This window comes from Balaenoptera borealis (genome assembly GCF_965194805.1).
Source record: "Balaenoptera borealis genome assembly, chromosome: 13".
NCBI lineage: Eukaryota > Metazoa > Chordata > Mammalia > Artiodactyla > Balaenopteridae > Balaenoptera > Balaenoptera borealis.
In genome coordinates this window covers 58,701,145-58,716,489 of record NC_138870.1, presented here as the reverse complement: position 1 = coordinate 58,716,489, position 15,345 = coordinate 58,701,145, and the positions used below count along the sequence as shown (strand labels likewise).

The 15,345-nt window shown below is 41.2% G+C and overlaps 1 protein-coding gene across 15 annotated transcripts in view; it reads left to right on the top strand.

Moving 5' to 3' along the window:
- The window catches only part of BEST3 (bestrophin 3), an 82,299-nt gene that overhangs the window by 34,116 nt on the left and 32,838 nt on the right, over window positions 1-15,345 (top strand). For 11 of the 15 annotated variants that reach the window (XR_014233562.1, XM_082351627.1, XM_082351626.1 and 8 more), the window contains one exon: window positions 83-234. Coding sequence is in view for 14 of the 15 variants with exons in the window: in XM_082351627.1 (XP_082207753.1) it covers window positions 83-234 (152 nt within the window). In the remaining variant the exon portion in view is untranslated. Of the gene's footprint in view, window positions 1-82; window positions 235-1,855; window positions 4,702-15,345 lie in introns of those variants that run through there. The other 4 variants (XM_082351618.1, XM_082351620.1, XM_082351619.1 and 1 more) reach the window with 3 other exon arrangements.

The window sequence follows — 15,345 nt, the reverse complement described above, 5'->3', positions numbered from 1 at the left end:
CCCATGCACCCACTAAACCTATTCTTTCTTTATAAATACAATTCACATCTGAATTATTCTAACACTCTAACGATGATTTTAGGTCTCCCTTTTAGCTGTGGATGAAATGCACATGAGCTTACCCAAAATGAAGAAGGACATTTACTGGGACGATTCTGCTGCTCGACCACCGTATACACTGGCAGCTGCTGACTACTGCATACCCTCATTTCTGGGGTCAACCGTTGAAATGGGGTAAGCGCATTTTTAAAAATCATCAATATTTAGAAGAGAAGTCACTGTTCTGATCTTTTTGTGATGTGGTTCTGAAGTTACTTTCATAAGAACTCTCAATTATTAATATCTTACAATGGTAGCTTTTTCAAATTTTCAGACATAATTAATATGTCCAAGAGAGTGAGAAATTAAAGAGACTGTAGTTTCTGATTTAAATATAGTGTGTGTATATGTGTGTTTTGAGGTAATTTGCATTTTACCTTGCCTTTATACCACAGCAAATTTTCCAGTAGTTGTGAAACTATCCTCTTTTTTTCCTTCCAACTTGAAGAGTAGTTTACTGTTTTAATTATACAGTTGTTTATTATTGAATTATGACTATCATAATGAAATGCATCTTAACAAGTATTTGTTGAGTATATACCATGTGTAGGCACTGTGTTAGACTATTTTGAGACAAGCAAGCCTTAAGATAAATTTTATCAAAAGTGTTACTCTAAGAGTATATTTTGATCAAACTGACTTGTTTAGTATACAAGCCAGTGTCTGTTCAGTTGTTTTAACATAACAATCTGTCCCTATGTACTATGAGCTTTAAATAAACGGGCTGAGGCCTGCAGTAAATCATGCACACTTCTTGAATAATTTTATTAAATCTGATAACGTATCTGACTTTGGAGAAATGTGTGAATGTGGGGGAAGTTTAAGTATATTTGCTGAAGGCAGATGCTACAGTTTCCAGGTAACTTAAAGAGAAGAGTATGGACAAATTTAGAAAAGTAAAAAGAGCCCTTCCAAAAAATTACAGAAAAAGGAAAAACTTCTACGGAGTTTTTCATATAACTTTTTGGCAAAACTATGGTTCATTTTTCCCTGAGGCCAGTTCTAAGCAGATTTGTGAAGTGAGATCGTGTCTAAAGTTGCCACCTGTGACCTTCTTTCTCTTCCCCCCATACAGTTCAGCCCTCCTCTTTCTCTACTGTTAAAAAACAAAATTCAACTGAGTAAATTTTAAAGATCTTACTGCTTTATTCAACAATTCATGAATTGGGCAGCATCCAATCTAGCAAAGAGAAAGGAGCTTCAAGGGGCTATACAAGTGAAAGACTTGTGTAGGCAGAAGGGGGCAGGAAAAAGGCCGTTACACCAGGCAAAAAAGTGGGTTGGTTATTGCAAGGTCACTTTCCTATAGGAGGTGGCAGGGGTCTAGAAGGCAGACTACCTAAGTAGTGCTGATCAGGCAAATCCTGATTGATTGGTTTAAGATTCTATTTCTGGAAGAACCGAAACTATGTCTCCGTTTGGTGACATGGGGCTTAGCATAAGTGACTCTATTTTGGGCCTGTTGTCTTGTTTTTAATACTACTATGAGAATATCTAGCTTCAATCCTATCCCTATAAGGCTTTATTTTTAGCTCAATGTCTCCTAATCCTCAAAAATAATGGTTTGGGGTGCTCCTCCAAAAGAACCTCTGAGGCTGAAACCCCTTCAAGACCCAAAGAAAAAGATGACTGAAAGTGGAATCTCAGGAATTGTGGCAAATAATGAGATGATGCAGGAGCCGAGCCGGGACGCTCACCTTGCTGCCTTCAAAGCACAGCTTGGTGAAGGTTGCCTACTCCTTGCTTCTGCTTCTAGATGCCTGCTAAGCCTGGGCCCTCCTATCCAGGACCTCCTCCAGACCAAGGTACTCATCCCTACCTCAGCAGACTGCTTAGTCTCCATAAATAGCAATTTCCTGCTGTTTGCACTTCTCAGCCTTTTGTAATATTGGGTTGGCAAAAACGTTCGTTCGGTTTTTTCCGTAAGATGGCTCTAGGTAGCGCTTAGTTGTCTTTAGCCCTCATTCAAAACAATTTTGTTAGATTGTATTGTGACAGCTGTCATACCAGTGTGCATTTAAAAAATACCGAAATTGGTGAATTTTTGTGTAGCCATTTTAATATTGAAGATGGAAGGAAAAAAGCAGCATTTTCGGCATATTATGCTTTATTATTTCAAGAAAGGCAAAAATGTAACTGAAACGCAAAAAAAGATTTGTGCAGTGTATGGAGAAGGTGCTGTGACTGATCAAACGTGTCAAAAGTGGTTTGCAAAGTTTCGTGCTAGAGATTTCTCGCTGGACGATGCTCCACGGTCGGGTAGACCAGTTGAAGTTGATAGAGATCAAATCGAGACATTAACTGAGAACAGTCAATGTTATACCACGCAGGAGATAGCCCACATACTCAAAATATCCAAATCAAGCGTTGAAAATCATTTGCACCAGCTTGGTTGTTAATCGCTTTGATGTTTGGGTCCCACATAAGTTAAGCGGAAAAAACCTTTTGACCGTATTTCTGTGTGCGATTCTCTACTTAAATGTAACGAAAATGTTCCGTTTTTAAAACAAATTGTGACGGGCGATGTAAAACGGATACTGTACAATAATGTGGAACAGAAGAGATCATGGGGCAGGCGAAATGAACCATCACCAACCACACCAAAGGCCGGTCTTCATCCAAAGAAGGTGATGTTGTGTATATGGTGGGATTGGGAGGGAGCCCTCTATTATGAGCTCCTTCTGGAAAACCAAATGATTAATTCCAACAAGTACTGCTCCCAGTTAGACCAACTGAAAGTGGCACTCAACAAAAAGCATCAGGAATTAGTCAACAGAAAACGCATAATCTTCCATCAGGATAATGCAAGACCGCATGTTTCTTTGATGACCAGGCAAAAACTGTTACAGCTGGGCTGGGAAGTTCTGATTCATCCACTGTATTCACCAGACATTGCACCTTCGGATTTCCATTTATTTCGGTCTTTACAAAATTCTCTTAATGGAAAAAATTTCAATTCCCTGGAAGACTGTAGAAGGCACCCGGAACAGTTCTATGCTCAAAAAGATAAAAAGTTTGGGGAAGATGGAATTATGAAGTTACGTGAAAAATGGCAGAAGGTAGTGGAACAAAAGGGTGAATACGTTGTCCAATAAAGATCTTGGTGAAAATGAAACATGTGTCTTTTATTTTTACTTAAAAACCAAAGGAACTTTTTGACCAACCCAATATATTCTGCAGTGGCAGTTTCATGGATATCTGGTAACCTTCTCAATTTTGAAAATTAATAGAAGAGGTTTTTCTGTGAGTTTGTTTTTAGATCACTGAGTAAGCTTTAAACTTCCCCTCCACTCCCCCCGTCATTAATTAATGCAAAGTATTTGAAGATCTGCCTTGTAAAAGAAAAGAGACCAGCACCATTGATAGGGCCGGGGAATCATCGTGATGACTCTATTTGGACTGCAAGTACCACTTGTTTTCCATTTCTAATGTCCATTGAATTGTTTTTGCATGATGGTTAAAATGATAATTTATTTTGGTCCTCAAGATTTTTATCTTGATCTACATATTCATCCTAATCATCATAATTTTACATTCCTTTGCAAGTGTCCATGTTCTTTAGAAAGTATTAAAATATGTATTTCTCCTATTTCTAAATACAGAAACATAGCATTAGGAATTTACAAGACCTTGGAGAAAATACATAACCCAAATGATTACTGGGAAGATTAAACAAGATGGTAAGCATAAAAACACTCTAGATATAAATGTAGAGCATTATTATCAACTAGTACAGATTTCTTATTTGTGGATGTCAAACTGAGGCACAGAAAGATTAAACAAATCTAAGCTATTTTTCATATTAAACTAACCTTGGAAATTTGGGAAAGAAAATAAAACTCTTGAGAGGAAACCAGGAGGTAGGGTATTTAAGAATGGAGCAAAAGGGACTTCCCTGGCGGGCTAGTGGTTGAGACTCCGCGTTTCCAACGCAGGGGGTACGGGTTCGATCCCTGGTCAGGGAACTAGGATCCCACATGTGCACAGCATGGCCTAAGAAATAAAAATTATTTAAAAAGAAAGAAGGGACTTTCCTGGTGGCACAGTGGTTAAGAATCCACCTGCCAATGTAGGGGACACGGGTTCTAGCCCTGGTCCGGGAAGATCCCACATGCCGTGGAGCAACTAAGCCCGTGTGCCACAACTACTGAGACTGCGCTCTAGAGCCTGTGAGCCACAACTCCTGAGCCTGCGTGCCACAACTACTGAAGCCTGTGCACCTAGAGCCCATGCTCCACAACAAGAGAAGCCACCACAATGAGAAGCCCGCGCACTGCAACGAAGACCCAATGCAGCCAAAATAAATTAATTAATTAATTTTAGAAAAAGAAGTAGGGGCTTCCCTGGTGTCGCAGTGGTTGAGAATCTGCCTGCCAATGCAGGGGACACGGGTTCGAGCCCTGGTCTGGGAAGATCCCACATACCGCGGAGCGACTAGGCCCGTGAGCCACAACTACTGAGCCTGCGCGTCTGGAGCCTGTGCTCCGCAACAAGAGAGGCCGCGATAGTGAGAGGCCCGCGCACCGTGATGAAGAGTGGCCCCCACTTGCCGCAACTAGAGAAAGCCCTCGCACAGAAACGAAGACCCAACACAGCCATAAATAAATAAGTAAATAAATAATTAAAAAAAAAAAAAAAAGAAATGTTCTAGTTCTAGTCACAAAATATTAGTGAAAATAAACAGGTCTATGATTTTAAAAAATAAATAAAGACTCATCACCTACTTTAAAAAAAAAAAAAAGAATGGAGCAAAAAGTTACCAGTTGTCAGAGAGAATCCTGTAGTTAAGATGGCCTATTTACTAGCAGGATGGACCAGGCACAGGCAAAGGCCAGGGTCTATTAGGGGAGGCTTTTCTGAGACGTTTAACTGGACTCTGCTAGAACCAATTGATCAAAGAAACAACTAGGCAAAAGCTCACTTGATCTTGACTTTCTGCATGAATGAGGACCCTAAAGGGGAGCCTCACAGTCCGGGAAAGGTCACTGCAGGAATTCAGGCTTTTGGAAGCCAGCATTCACAGAAATGCCCTCTTTGATCCATTAGTGTCGATTCTTTCAATGATTGTGCTATTAGACAAGATGTTTCTGGTTGCCTATGACAGAAAACCAACTCAAACTAACTTAAGCAACAAGCGGTTTCTTGGGTCACATTCAGAAAGTAGTCTAGCTTTGGGTGTGACTGGATCCAGAGGCTCAGATATGTCACCAAGACCCGCATTGCCCTCCCTGTCCCTCAGTTCTACTTTTCCCTCCACTGGCTCAGGTTTCAGGCAGGCTCTCCCCTCCTGACAGCAGAAAGGCAAGATGGCAGCCAGCAGCTCCAGGTGTCCAACCTATCTTCTCAGCAAATCCTATGGAAAGAGCACATCTCCTTTCTAACTCTTAAAACTAAAGTACTGGATTTATTATGATTGGCTGGACTTGGCTAACATGCCCATTCCTGAACCAATAACTATCAACAGGAAGACACAATATTTTGATTAGCTAAGGTTGGTTCGTGCGTCCATCTTTGGACCAAGGAGTGTGGTCAGCCCCAGCCAGCCATATGGAGTAAATGATACTTTAAGAAAAATCACGGTGCTATTACCAGGAGAAGGGTGAATGGTTTGCTGGGCTGGCAGAAACAATAGATGTCCTCTAAAATCTTAAAAGCTAATTCCCTAAGCATTGAATTGTTCACTCAACAAATACAACATCAATACCAAGTAAACAATCTGAAAGAGGCTCAGAGAAAAGGGAAGGTAGAAGTAAGGATTATTGTAGCACAGGTGGTTGATGATGACTGAGCCAATGAGTTCTTTGCATTAGGATGAAGACTAGGTGTCAACATGGTATGGATGCAAACATTTCAGTGTTTGCTGCTTGATGCACATAAAAAATCCTTTCCTGGATGAGTTTTTTTATTTTCTTATTCTATTTAGGACATATGTTCCCAGCATATTTAATTCAGAAATCAGATTTGCCTCATCTTTTCATATCAATGTTTCAGGTTTGTAATCACAATTCCCATGACCCAGAAATTCCAAAGTCGAGGCAATGCCCTTCAATAACTGAGCAAAAGTACTATCCAAGGGCAACCTGAGAAATTACGCTGCCTCCTACATTCTTTCACATTCAGCACACTACTCATTTCCATATAAAAAGGGAATTCCTTGGAGACAATTCCTTTGTTCTCTATATTCAGGAACATGGCCAAAATATTGCCCTATTTCCTACACATTTACCAAATATACATTACTGAAATAAAGTAATTCCCCGCTCTCATTTTTATCTCAAGTGCAAATTTAAATTATCACATTTTTCCTTGTATCTTCACATGTGGAACGTACTCATTCATTTATTCAGGCAATATTGTCTTTTAGGGCCTAGTATATGGTAGGTTCTATGCCAGATGCTACAGACAGGCAAAAAAAAACAAACAAAACAACACACCTTTTAAGCTCACAGACACAATGAGGAGACAAGTTACAATACAATGTGGTAAATGCAGCAATAGAGAAACGCTGAGAGTCTTATGGAACACAGTGAAGGTACACTTCACAGGGTCTGGTGAATCAAAGAAGGCCCTTAGAGTTGGGGAGTCTAATGTGTATCTTTAAGAATGAATTTAGGGGGCTTCCCTGGTGGCGCAGTGGTTGAGAATCTGCCTGCCAATGCAGGGGACACGGGTTCGAGCCCTGGTCTGGGAAGATCCCACATGCCGCGGAGCAACTAGGCCCATGACCCACAACTACTGAGCCTGTGCGTCTGGAGCCTGTGCTCCGCAACAAGAGAGGCCGCGACAGTGAGAGGCCCGCGCACCACGATGAAGAGTGGCCCCCGCTCGCCACAACTGGAGAAAGCCCTCGCACAGAAACGAAGACCCAACACAGCCAAAAATAAATAAATAAATAAATAAATAAATTAAAAAAAAAAAAAAAAAAGAATGAATTTAGAGCTAGCACACAGGAGTGAGGGGATTCAGCAGAAGGTACATTCCAGGCCATATGAGCAAAGACGGAAAGGAATGATAGTGTATTCAAAGTGACAATTTTTAAAAATTTCAGCTTTTTTGAGGTATAGTTGACATATAAAATTATAAGATAATTAAAGTACACATTGTGGTGATTTGATATATGTATACATTGTGAAAGGATTCCACCATCTAGTTAATTAACACATCCATCACCTTACATATTTATCTTTTTTTTTTTTTTTTTTGGTGAGAACATTTAAGTTCTCTTTTAGCAAATTCCAATTATGCAATAGTGTTATCAACTATAATCATCATGTTTTAATTAGCTTCTCAAACCCTATTCATCTTATAGCTGAAAGTTTGTACCTTTTTACCTATTTTCTCCCTATTTCCCCCAACCTCCTAGCCCCTGGCAACTGTCTTCCTACTCTGTGTTTCTATTAGAGTAACAATTTGATATGCAAGCAGAAGAGCCAAGAAATGAACCTGGAGGGGGAGGTAAGGGGGGATTATGGAGGGCTTTACAGCCTGAGTAAAGAGTTTCAGCCTTTTTCCAAGGCTATTAAATGACATGGTCCCATTCGTGTTTTAGGCAGGTTGTCCTAGCAGCTGGCTGAAAGATGGATGCCTGGGGATAAGACCAGAGCCAGAGAGCCAGTGAGCAGGCCGTTAGTATAGTTTAGATGGGAGAGGATAAGGGTCGGACTAGGGTGGCGCTTCCAGGGATGTGGACAGTGGAGATGGCAGAAGGGAGAGATTCGAGAAAGGAGAAGGAGTTAAGTATGACGGGGCGATTGGTAATGAACCGAGGATGACAGAGAGTAGCAAGGAGGAGCTGCTGAAAGGGAAAGAGGATGAGCTTCCTTTTGCGTGGGTTGCCTCTGAGGCATCTGCGGACAATTCACATGGAGGTGGCCAGCGGGCAGGGAGCACAGAGACAAAGTCTAGACAGGGGGATGCATTTGACTGCTATCAGTACATGGTGTGTGTTAGAACCTAAAGAGTGGGTGGGAGCACCCAGGAACAGTGTCAAGTGAGTAGGACAGAATACAAAGGGTAGAACACTGTCACTTAAAGGGTGGTCAGAGGAAAAGGAGTCCTTGAGAGAGAGCAGGAATGATCACTACAGGTGCAGGAGAATAACCCAGAGAATGCCCTGTCATAGAGACCGAGGGTGGAAGTTTCAACATAAAGTCTGAAAAACACCATAGGAGTTTGCATTTTAAGGTCATTGGAGACTTAAGTGAGAGTGCTGAGCAGAAGCTAAATTGGGAGGCAAGGAGATCAAGATTGCCAACGTAAACTATTTTCAAAATAATTTTATAATGGAAAAATTCAAACATATACAGAAGTAGAGAACAAACTATAATAAACCTCATGTAGCCGTCACCCACTTTCAACTATCATGTCATGGCCAACCTGGTGTCACCCATCTTCCCACCCACCTTTACTGTACCCAACACTGAACCATTGTGAAGCAAATATAACCACAATACCATTTTCATGCCTAAAAAAAAAAAAGACCAAAAACTCACAATAATTCCTTAACTCATTAACTATCCATGTACTATTTTTTTGAGAAGTCTGGATTGGGGGGAAGAAATAGACCAGACAGCATCCAATGAGACATAGAGTCGAGGGTAATGTCATATTTTATATTTGTTTTATAACATTTTAGGATGGGAACACCTTAAGCATGTTTAGAGGGAAAGAGGAACCTGCCCTCCCCACCCTACCACCAATCCTTGGAATTACTTTAACCATCTCTACTGAATTTCACTTTACCGTTACGCCCCGGTCTTGTCTGGACAGACCCGTTAAGACTCCCTATGGTATTTACTGTAGTACTGTCCACTGTATGACTTAGCATCCCTTTTATCAGAGGTCCTACGGGGGAAAATTTATCTCAGACATCAGTGGGAAAAAAGAAAGTTTTGCCTCTTCTGGGTAACTCTTACACTATTTCTCTTACAGACTGTGAATTTTATAGTTGATGACGGTCTTTTCATTTTGGCTGCTGAAAGCTGAAAACCCAATTTGTAGACCACCTTTAGTCAGTGTGTGAGATTTTTTGGCATGTTTCTTTTGGTCTCATCTTGTTAGTGTTCCTTATTCTAGCTCTATCATCTTAGCCTAACTTTATATATTATTGCATTGTGTTTATTTGTATCAGCTACCTCAAATCCTTTATAAGATGAAGCAAGATGTAATAAAGAAATAAATTGATAACTCGTGTTGCTCTGAGAAAGGAACGAAAAAGGACAGGCAGAGTGAAAGGAGCTCCCTGGAGGAGAGGGAAGACCCAGGAGCCAGGGGAATTGACAGAGAAGGGCCTAGAGAAGACACGGGGGGCGGCAGGGGAGAGAGGAGGCCTCGGAGCCTGAGCTGGAGGGAGGGAGCTGAAGATGGATGTTGTAAAGGGCAATGGGGAGATGGTGCCTGTTCAGCTAGTGAAGCAGGAACCAATGTTCTCACCACCTCCAAGCATCATCATGTCTTAATCCGAAGGAAGTTATAACTGACAAAGCCCATCTTTCTCTGTTGAATCTAAGACCAAAAGCTTCTGTTTTAAAAGAGCATCTTATCATTTCTAACACCAAACCAATGCTGAAGTTCCATCTCCCAATCTTTGTATGCGGCATGTTAAAAATCAACTTCAGGGAATTCCCTGGCGGTCCAGTGGTTAGGACTCCGTCCTTCCACTGCAGCTGGCACGGGTTCAATCCCTGATGGGGGAACTAAGATCTCACATGCCGCATGGTGTGGCCAAAATAAATAAATAAAAAGCACTCAATTAGGCAAAATCAACTTCAGAATGACCACTTTGAATGAAAAAAGGCCAGTTGAAAATCTGAACTGAGCACCCAGAATAGAAATGCTTTCATGGATATACTTGTCTTAAGCATTTAATAAACCATGTTAATTATTGTAATAAACTACTAATCTCCATTTAATAAACCAGCCTATGAATTAACTGAACAATGAAAAAGAATCTTTCCTATTTGAACTCTGTTCCCATTACCACACCTAAGATAATTTCAATTGAAGCTCTTTAGTTTGTTCTTTGTCATAATACAGAATGCTTTCTGATCTGCTATTTTAGTTAAGGAATCTTTTCATTAGCTTAACCATGGAGACACTAGTAACCAAGTTTAAGAAAACACCCACAAGCAGCCAAAAGAAGAGTTGTCCAAAAGTTGCATATCAGGAAAACATACACAAGCCCTAAAATGAAAAAGGTCTTCTTTGCGAAACAGTGGACACTTATGCTTGATAAATCTCACTTAACCAAAACAAACCTAGAATGCTCAAACTCAAGCCAACATTGCTGAAAATAATTTTTTTTTTAAATGAGGTCCCGGCCCAACCTACCACAGCTAGCTTGAGGTAGAATGCTTGTCTTCACATTATAACATCATGGGTTCACTCCAAAATTCTTATTATTTTTTAAATACTTGGGATTATCCATTAGCACAGATTTTTAAGGCTCTGAGGAATGGAACACATGGAAATTAAAGACCTGAAGTCTCATAACTCCCTTTAAATCCTGTCTTGGAAATCCAAACAGCAATAATTCCTTAAAGGCATTGGAAAAACCCTAACAAAATATCTATCCATAATAGCTAAAGGATTCGAAATTCTGGAGGAGAGAGGCTGCAGCTGCTTATGAAATAGATCACTCGAGTGTGTCGTGAGGGGTGTCTTCGTGGGGCTGTGCTCACTCTGCCCTGCTAATCTAAAGGCAGGCTCCCAGCCTGGCAACCCAAACTGCCGACTGCAGTCCAGCTCATACAACACTGTTGTATTGGCCTTTCTGCCATGATTCAAATATGTCAAAACTTCCTCACGTTGGTAGTGATCTTAAGGAATGGGTCTGTGAATTAAGGATCCACTTAACAAAGAGGAGTAATATTCAAATTTTTGTAAGAGTTCCTCCTGGTTAGGAGTTGAGGAATTTAAGATTTATTTGGTTCTGTGAAACTACAACCACATACCCAGAAATAATGACTTTTACATATCTATCTTCATTCCCAAGGTCCTAAGAATATGTAGAAATAATACAGTACTTTTTTTGCAGTGAAACGTGTATGTATTTAACATGCACAAAGCATTTAGGATTTTACAGTACAGTCAGAAGTATTCTTAGTGATATAATACTTCAAATATATCAAAATACATATTCAAGCAAGCAAAGACTTTATTAAAGTGTGGTTAAATATACTTCTAGATGGTTGTTTTATTCAGTAATCCCTTCTTAGCCAACTATATTCAAATATTTTAACTTTACAAGAAGAAACATAGTCTGATTATATATATACACACACACAAACACACACACACACACACACACACACAGACACTATTGCATGCTTGTGCCATAAACAGCCAAAAATATCTCAAATTCTGAATCACTAACTTCAACAAAAACGTATTCTTGGAACATTGATTTTCACTTAATGTACCAGAAAGGAAAGGAGAGACGGAAACTCCCAAGGAGATGAATGTCCATTAAGTTCATAATTTTAGAACTTGCTCACGGATTCTTTCATTTGCCGGCATGGGGTCACCACTGGTGCTTAGTTTTCACCTTCTAAGTGGTATGAGAGGTATAGATGGCTTACTTTCCTTTTCTAACAAAACTCTCATAGGATACAAGAGTATGGAAAGGTGGGGACTTTAACTTTGGGCCACAATTTCTTTTTGTGACAGCCAATGGAGGCCAGGTGAGAAGAAACAGAATGGTAATGTGAGGCTAGATATGCTTGTTCTTTAACCAGATTTGCCATAATCCTTGGTCCAAACTATCAGAGAGGCAACAGAGAGGCAGCGGGTAGGTGGTGGCCAGCTCTCTGGTCTCAACAACCTCCAGTGATGCTCTCCACAGCTTGAAACTCTCTCCTAGCCGGCAGGGCGGGGCGCTGGGGGAAGGGGCTCGGTGGTGGTGGGGGAGTGTTGCTGGGTGGATACAATGTTCTGTCCACTGGATTTTTCTCACAACACTCAGCCCGCCCCTCCCGGCTTAGCATGAGGGTTATTTACTCATTTTATAAATCCCTGGCTACAGCTTTGATGGTGATTCTGTAGTGCAGAAGGTTAAAAATTATAGTGTGTGCCTCTAATGGGTTTGAACAGTACATTTTGCTTTGCCCATGAATAAAGGCTCCTGCATATGTGACTCTGCCCCAGTGGACTTTCAGGCAATTGCTGGCTTCCTCCAAGGCAGTGGCCTGACTTTGAGTACACAAGCAATTTGAAAACAATAAATCTGATGTGAGAAGTAGAATTCATCGTATTAAGTATCATTTTCCTAAATTCCTCATTTCAGTTCTGTTAAAATGACCTATTATTTGAATTTAAATTGTCAAAATACCACTTTAAAAGTGGCCACAGAGAAGGAAAGACAAGCATCATCTAGTTTTATTCTTCAATCTTTGAAGCTCTATAGTTACTTGATGACACTAATGAGAAGGGGTTTCCTTTGCAAAAAGCTTGCTTTGAAAAAAATACATTACATCTTTCAAGTCATTGGGGCTGTTTTGGTCTTTCCATGTCAGACACACCCCGAGAAGCTGGAAGTCGGCTGCCATCTTCCGCAGTCCTGTGTCCTGCCTCTTCTTTGTTACAGTAACAGGAGGTGACAAGTATTCTTCTGCACCCCTGAGCATCCAAGCATCTTTTCAAGAGGCCTTAATTAAATCACAGCTGCTGGAGCCCTCAGACATTAGTCATTGGCAAGGGAGACTGAGGGGTTGACGGTTTTGTAGGTGCTCAATAGATATCTTGAAAATTGGGGGTCTTTTCTTAACACTTGAGATTGAAGTAAGAACACATCCCAATCCTGACATCGATTTGACCTGTGGAAATAATGCATGCTCTCCCTCCTTCCAGACTCAACTAGAACTAGCCCGCCGAGCTTAACATAATCTATTCTCTCTCCCGCCACGTACACTTCTCCTCCCTTTCACAAATAGCCCAATACGTGCTACAACCTTTCACATTCTCACTTTTTCTGCATTGATGATTTATATTGTGCCATGTTTACTGAAGGATTTGACAATGTCTGCAAATGGCACAAAAAACAATACTGGGAGGCAAGTCAGGGCAGTCCCACCACCTGACTGGCCTTATCTTCCTTCTCTCAAAAAACCCAGCTTCCTCCCATCCTTATATTTCCCCTCCATCTACTCAATACCCTAGTCTCATCCATAAACAACTGTTGTAGTCATCCCTTCCAACATGTTAATTGTTAGGTGGCAGCTTCGAGGTGTAGCAGCATTTTTAAAGGACACGCTTGAAGGAGAAAAGGGAGTGACCTTCGGACAGACACTATTATTTCCTCTAACCATGTGTAGTCGATGATGATTTGGAAACCATCTCTGAAAGTTTGCCAGTCATTGACAGAGTCCTTTTTATATCGTCTACTTTTCAAAGCTTTTCCATGTATATTATTCCTTTTGAACTTCCAAACACCCTTGTAAAGCAGGTAAAGTAAGTATTGTTGTCATTAGTTTATCAAGTATGATGCTAAGCCACAGGGAGGTTAAGTGACTCTCCGAAGGTCATACAGCTGGGGTCAGCCTAGGCAGCAGTAAACCTGGCTCTGCAAGCCCCCGAAATAAATCATTCTCCTCACCACAGAGGCAATTCTCAAATTCCACCTGCTGGACACTAATGGCTGCTTGGCACTTTCCATGTACGTCCTCCGGTCTCTAATTACCTGCCTATCTCAGTCTGAGTGAATTCCAGAACATCAGACTTAGGTTTTTCAGCTGATCTTCTCTAAAATATAGCAATATAATGAGGGTGCTTACATTCTATCATACAATGTTTCTGCTATAATTGTTTTGGGGCATTTTAAGTGGTGTTGTATTTGGGCCTCAGGATTGTACTAATCCTATACTAAAGGTCTTTAAAAATCAAATAAGGGGCTTCCCTGGTGGCGCAGTGGTTAAGAATCCACCTGCCAATGCAGGGCACACGGGTTCAATCCCTGGCCCGGGACGATCCCACATGCCGCGGAGCAACTAAGCCCGTGCACCACAACTACTGAGCCCTCGTGCCACAACTACTGAAGCCTGCGCGCCTAGAGCCCGTGCTCCGCAACAAGAGAAGCCACTGCAATGAGAAGCCCACGCAGCACAATGAAGAGTAGCCCCCGCTCTCCGCAACTAGAGAAAGCCCACGTGCAGCAACGAAGACCCAACGCAGCCAAAAATAAACAAATAAAGTTCCCTTTAAAATATAATAAAATAAAATAAAAATCAAATAAGGAGGAGCAGAAAGTGTCAAAGGACCTAAAAGGTACATTCTTTCAACTGGGAAATAAATAATCTTTAATGTATTCTATTCCACATGTTTTCAGCCTTAAACCATTTTGTCCTCAAACCACAGTTTCTGCTGTCCTATTGGGAACCAGAGAAAGGAGATGGGTCTTGTGTGTTGGCAATGAAACCTCCATCACAGAAACATTTGGAGGAAAGGTCATTAGGTCTGTCACGCTGGGGAGTTTCACTTCTGCACTTTAATAGCGTGAAGAGCTGGAGGACTTCATCACTCCAGCATGAGATTCATAAAACTGCCCCCCCAGGTCACAGACCACCAAGTGTTCTTCCAAAGACCCACTAATGGTCTTTCTGACTAATGGTGTGGAAAGTTCCCAAGTCATTGAGATTACCTCCCCTTTTTCCCCTTTAAAAACTTTCATGGCCAAGCAGAATCTCCGGAGCTGGTTCTGGGACTCGAGTCCGCCTTCTCCCCAGGTTGCTAGCCCTCTGATTTTTTTTGCTTTTTGTTTTTTGGCCGTGCCACACGTCATGCGGGATGTGGGATGTGGGATCCCGACCAAGGATTGAGCCCATGCCCCTTGCAGTGGAACCTCGGAGTCTTGGCCACTGGACCGCCAGGGAAGTCCTTCTCTCCTCTCGTTTTCCTCTTTGTTTCATTCCTATCAATATTCATTTTATTTGCCTTATTTCTTAATAACCCTTTAAAAATGTTCACCCTGTCAAGACCTGTCTCTTGTCTCTTGATTCTCTTCTTTGCCTTTCCCTGTTTTCTTGTTTTTTTTTTTAATAAATAAATTTATTTATTTATTTATTTAAAAAAAAGAAAGAAAGTTCCCAAGTCATGTTTCTTATCCAAAGCATTTCTGGATGAGAACACTCAACAGTGTTGCTTTCCATGTAGCTTTTCCCACTTGGACATGACTACCAAATGACACAATTCTAGTTATGCCCTCCACTCGCAAAGACAACCCACAGCTGCCCACTGCCTCTGGGGTAAAGCCCT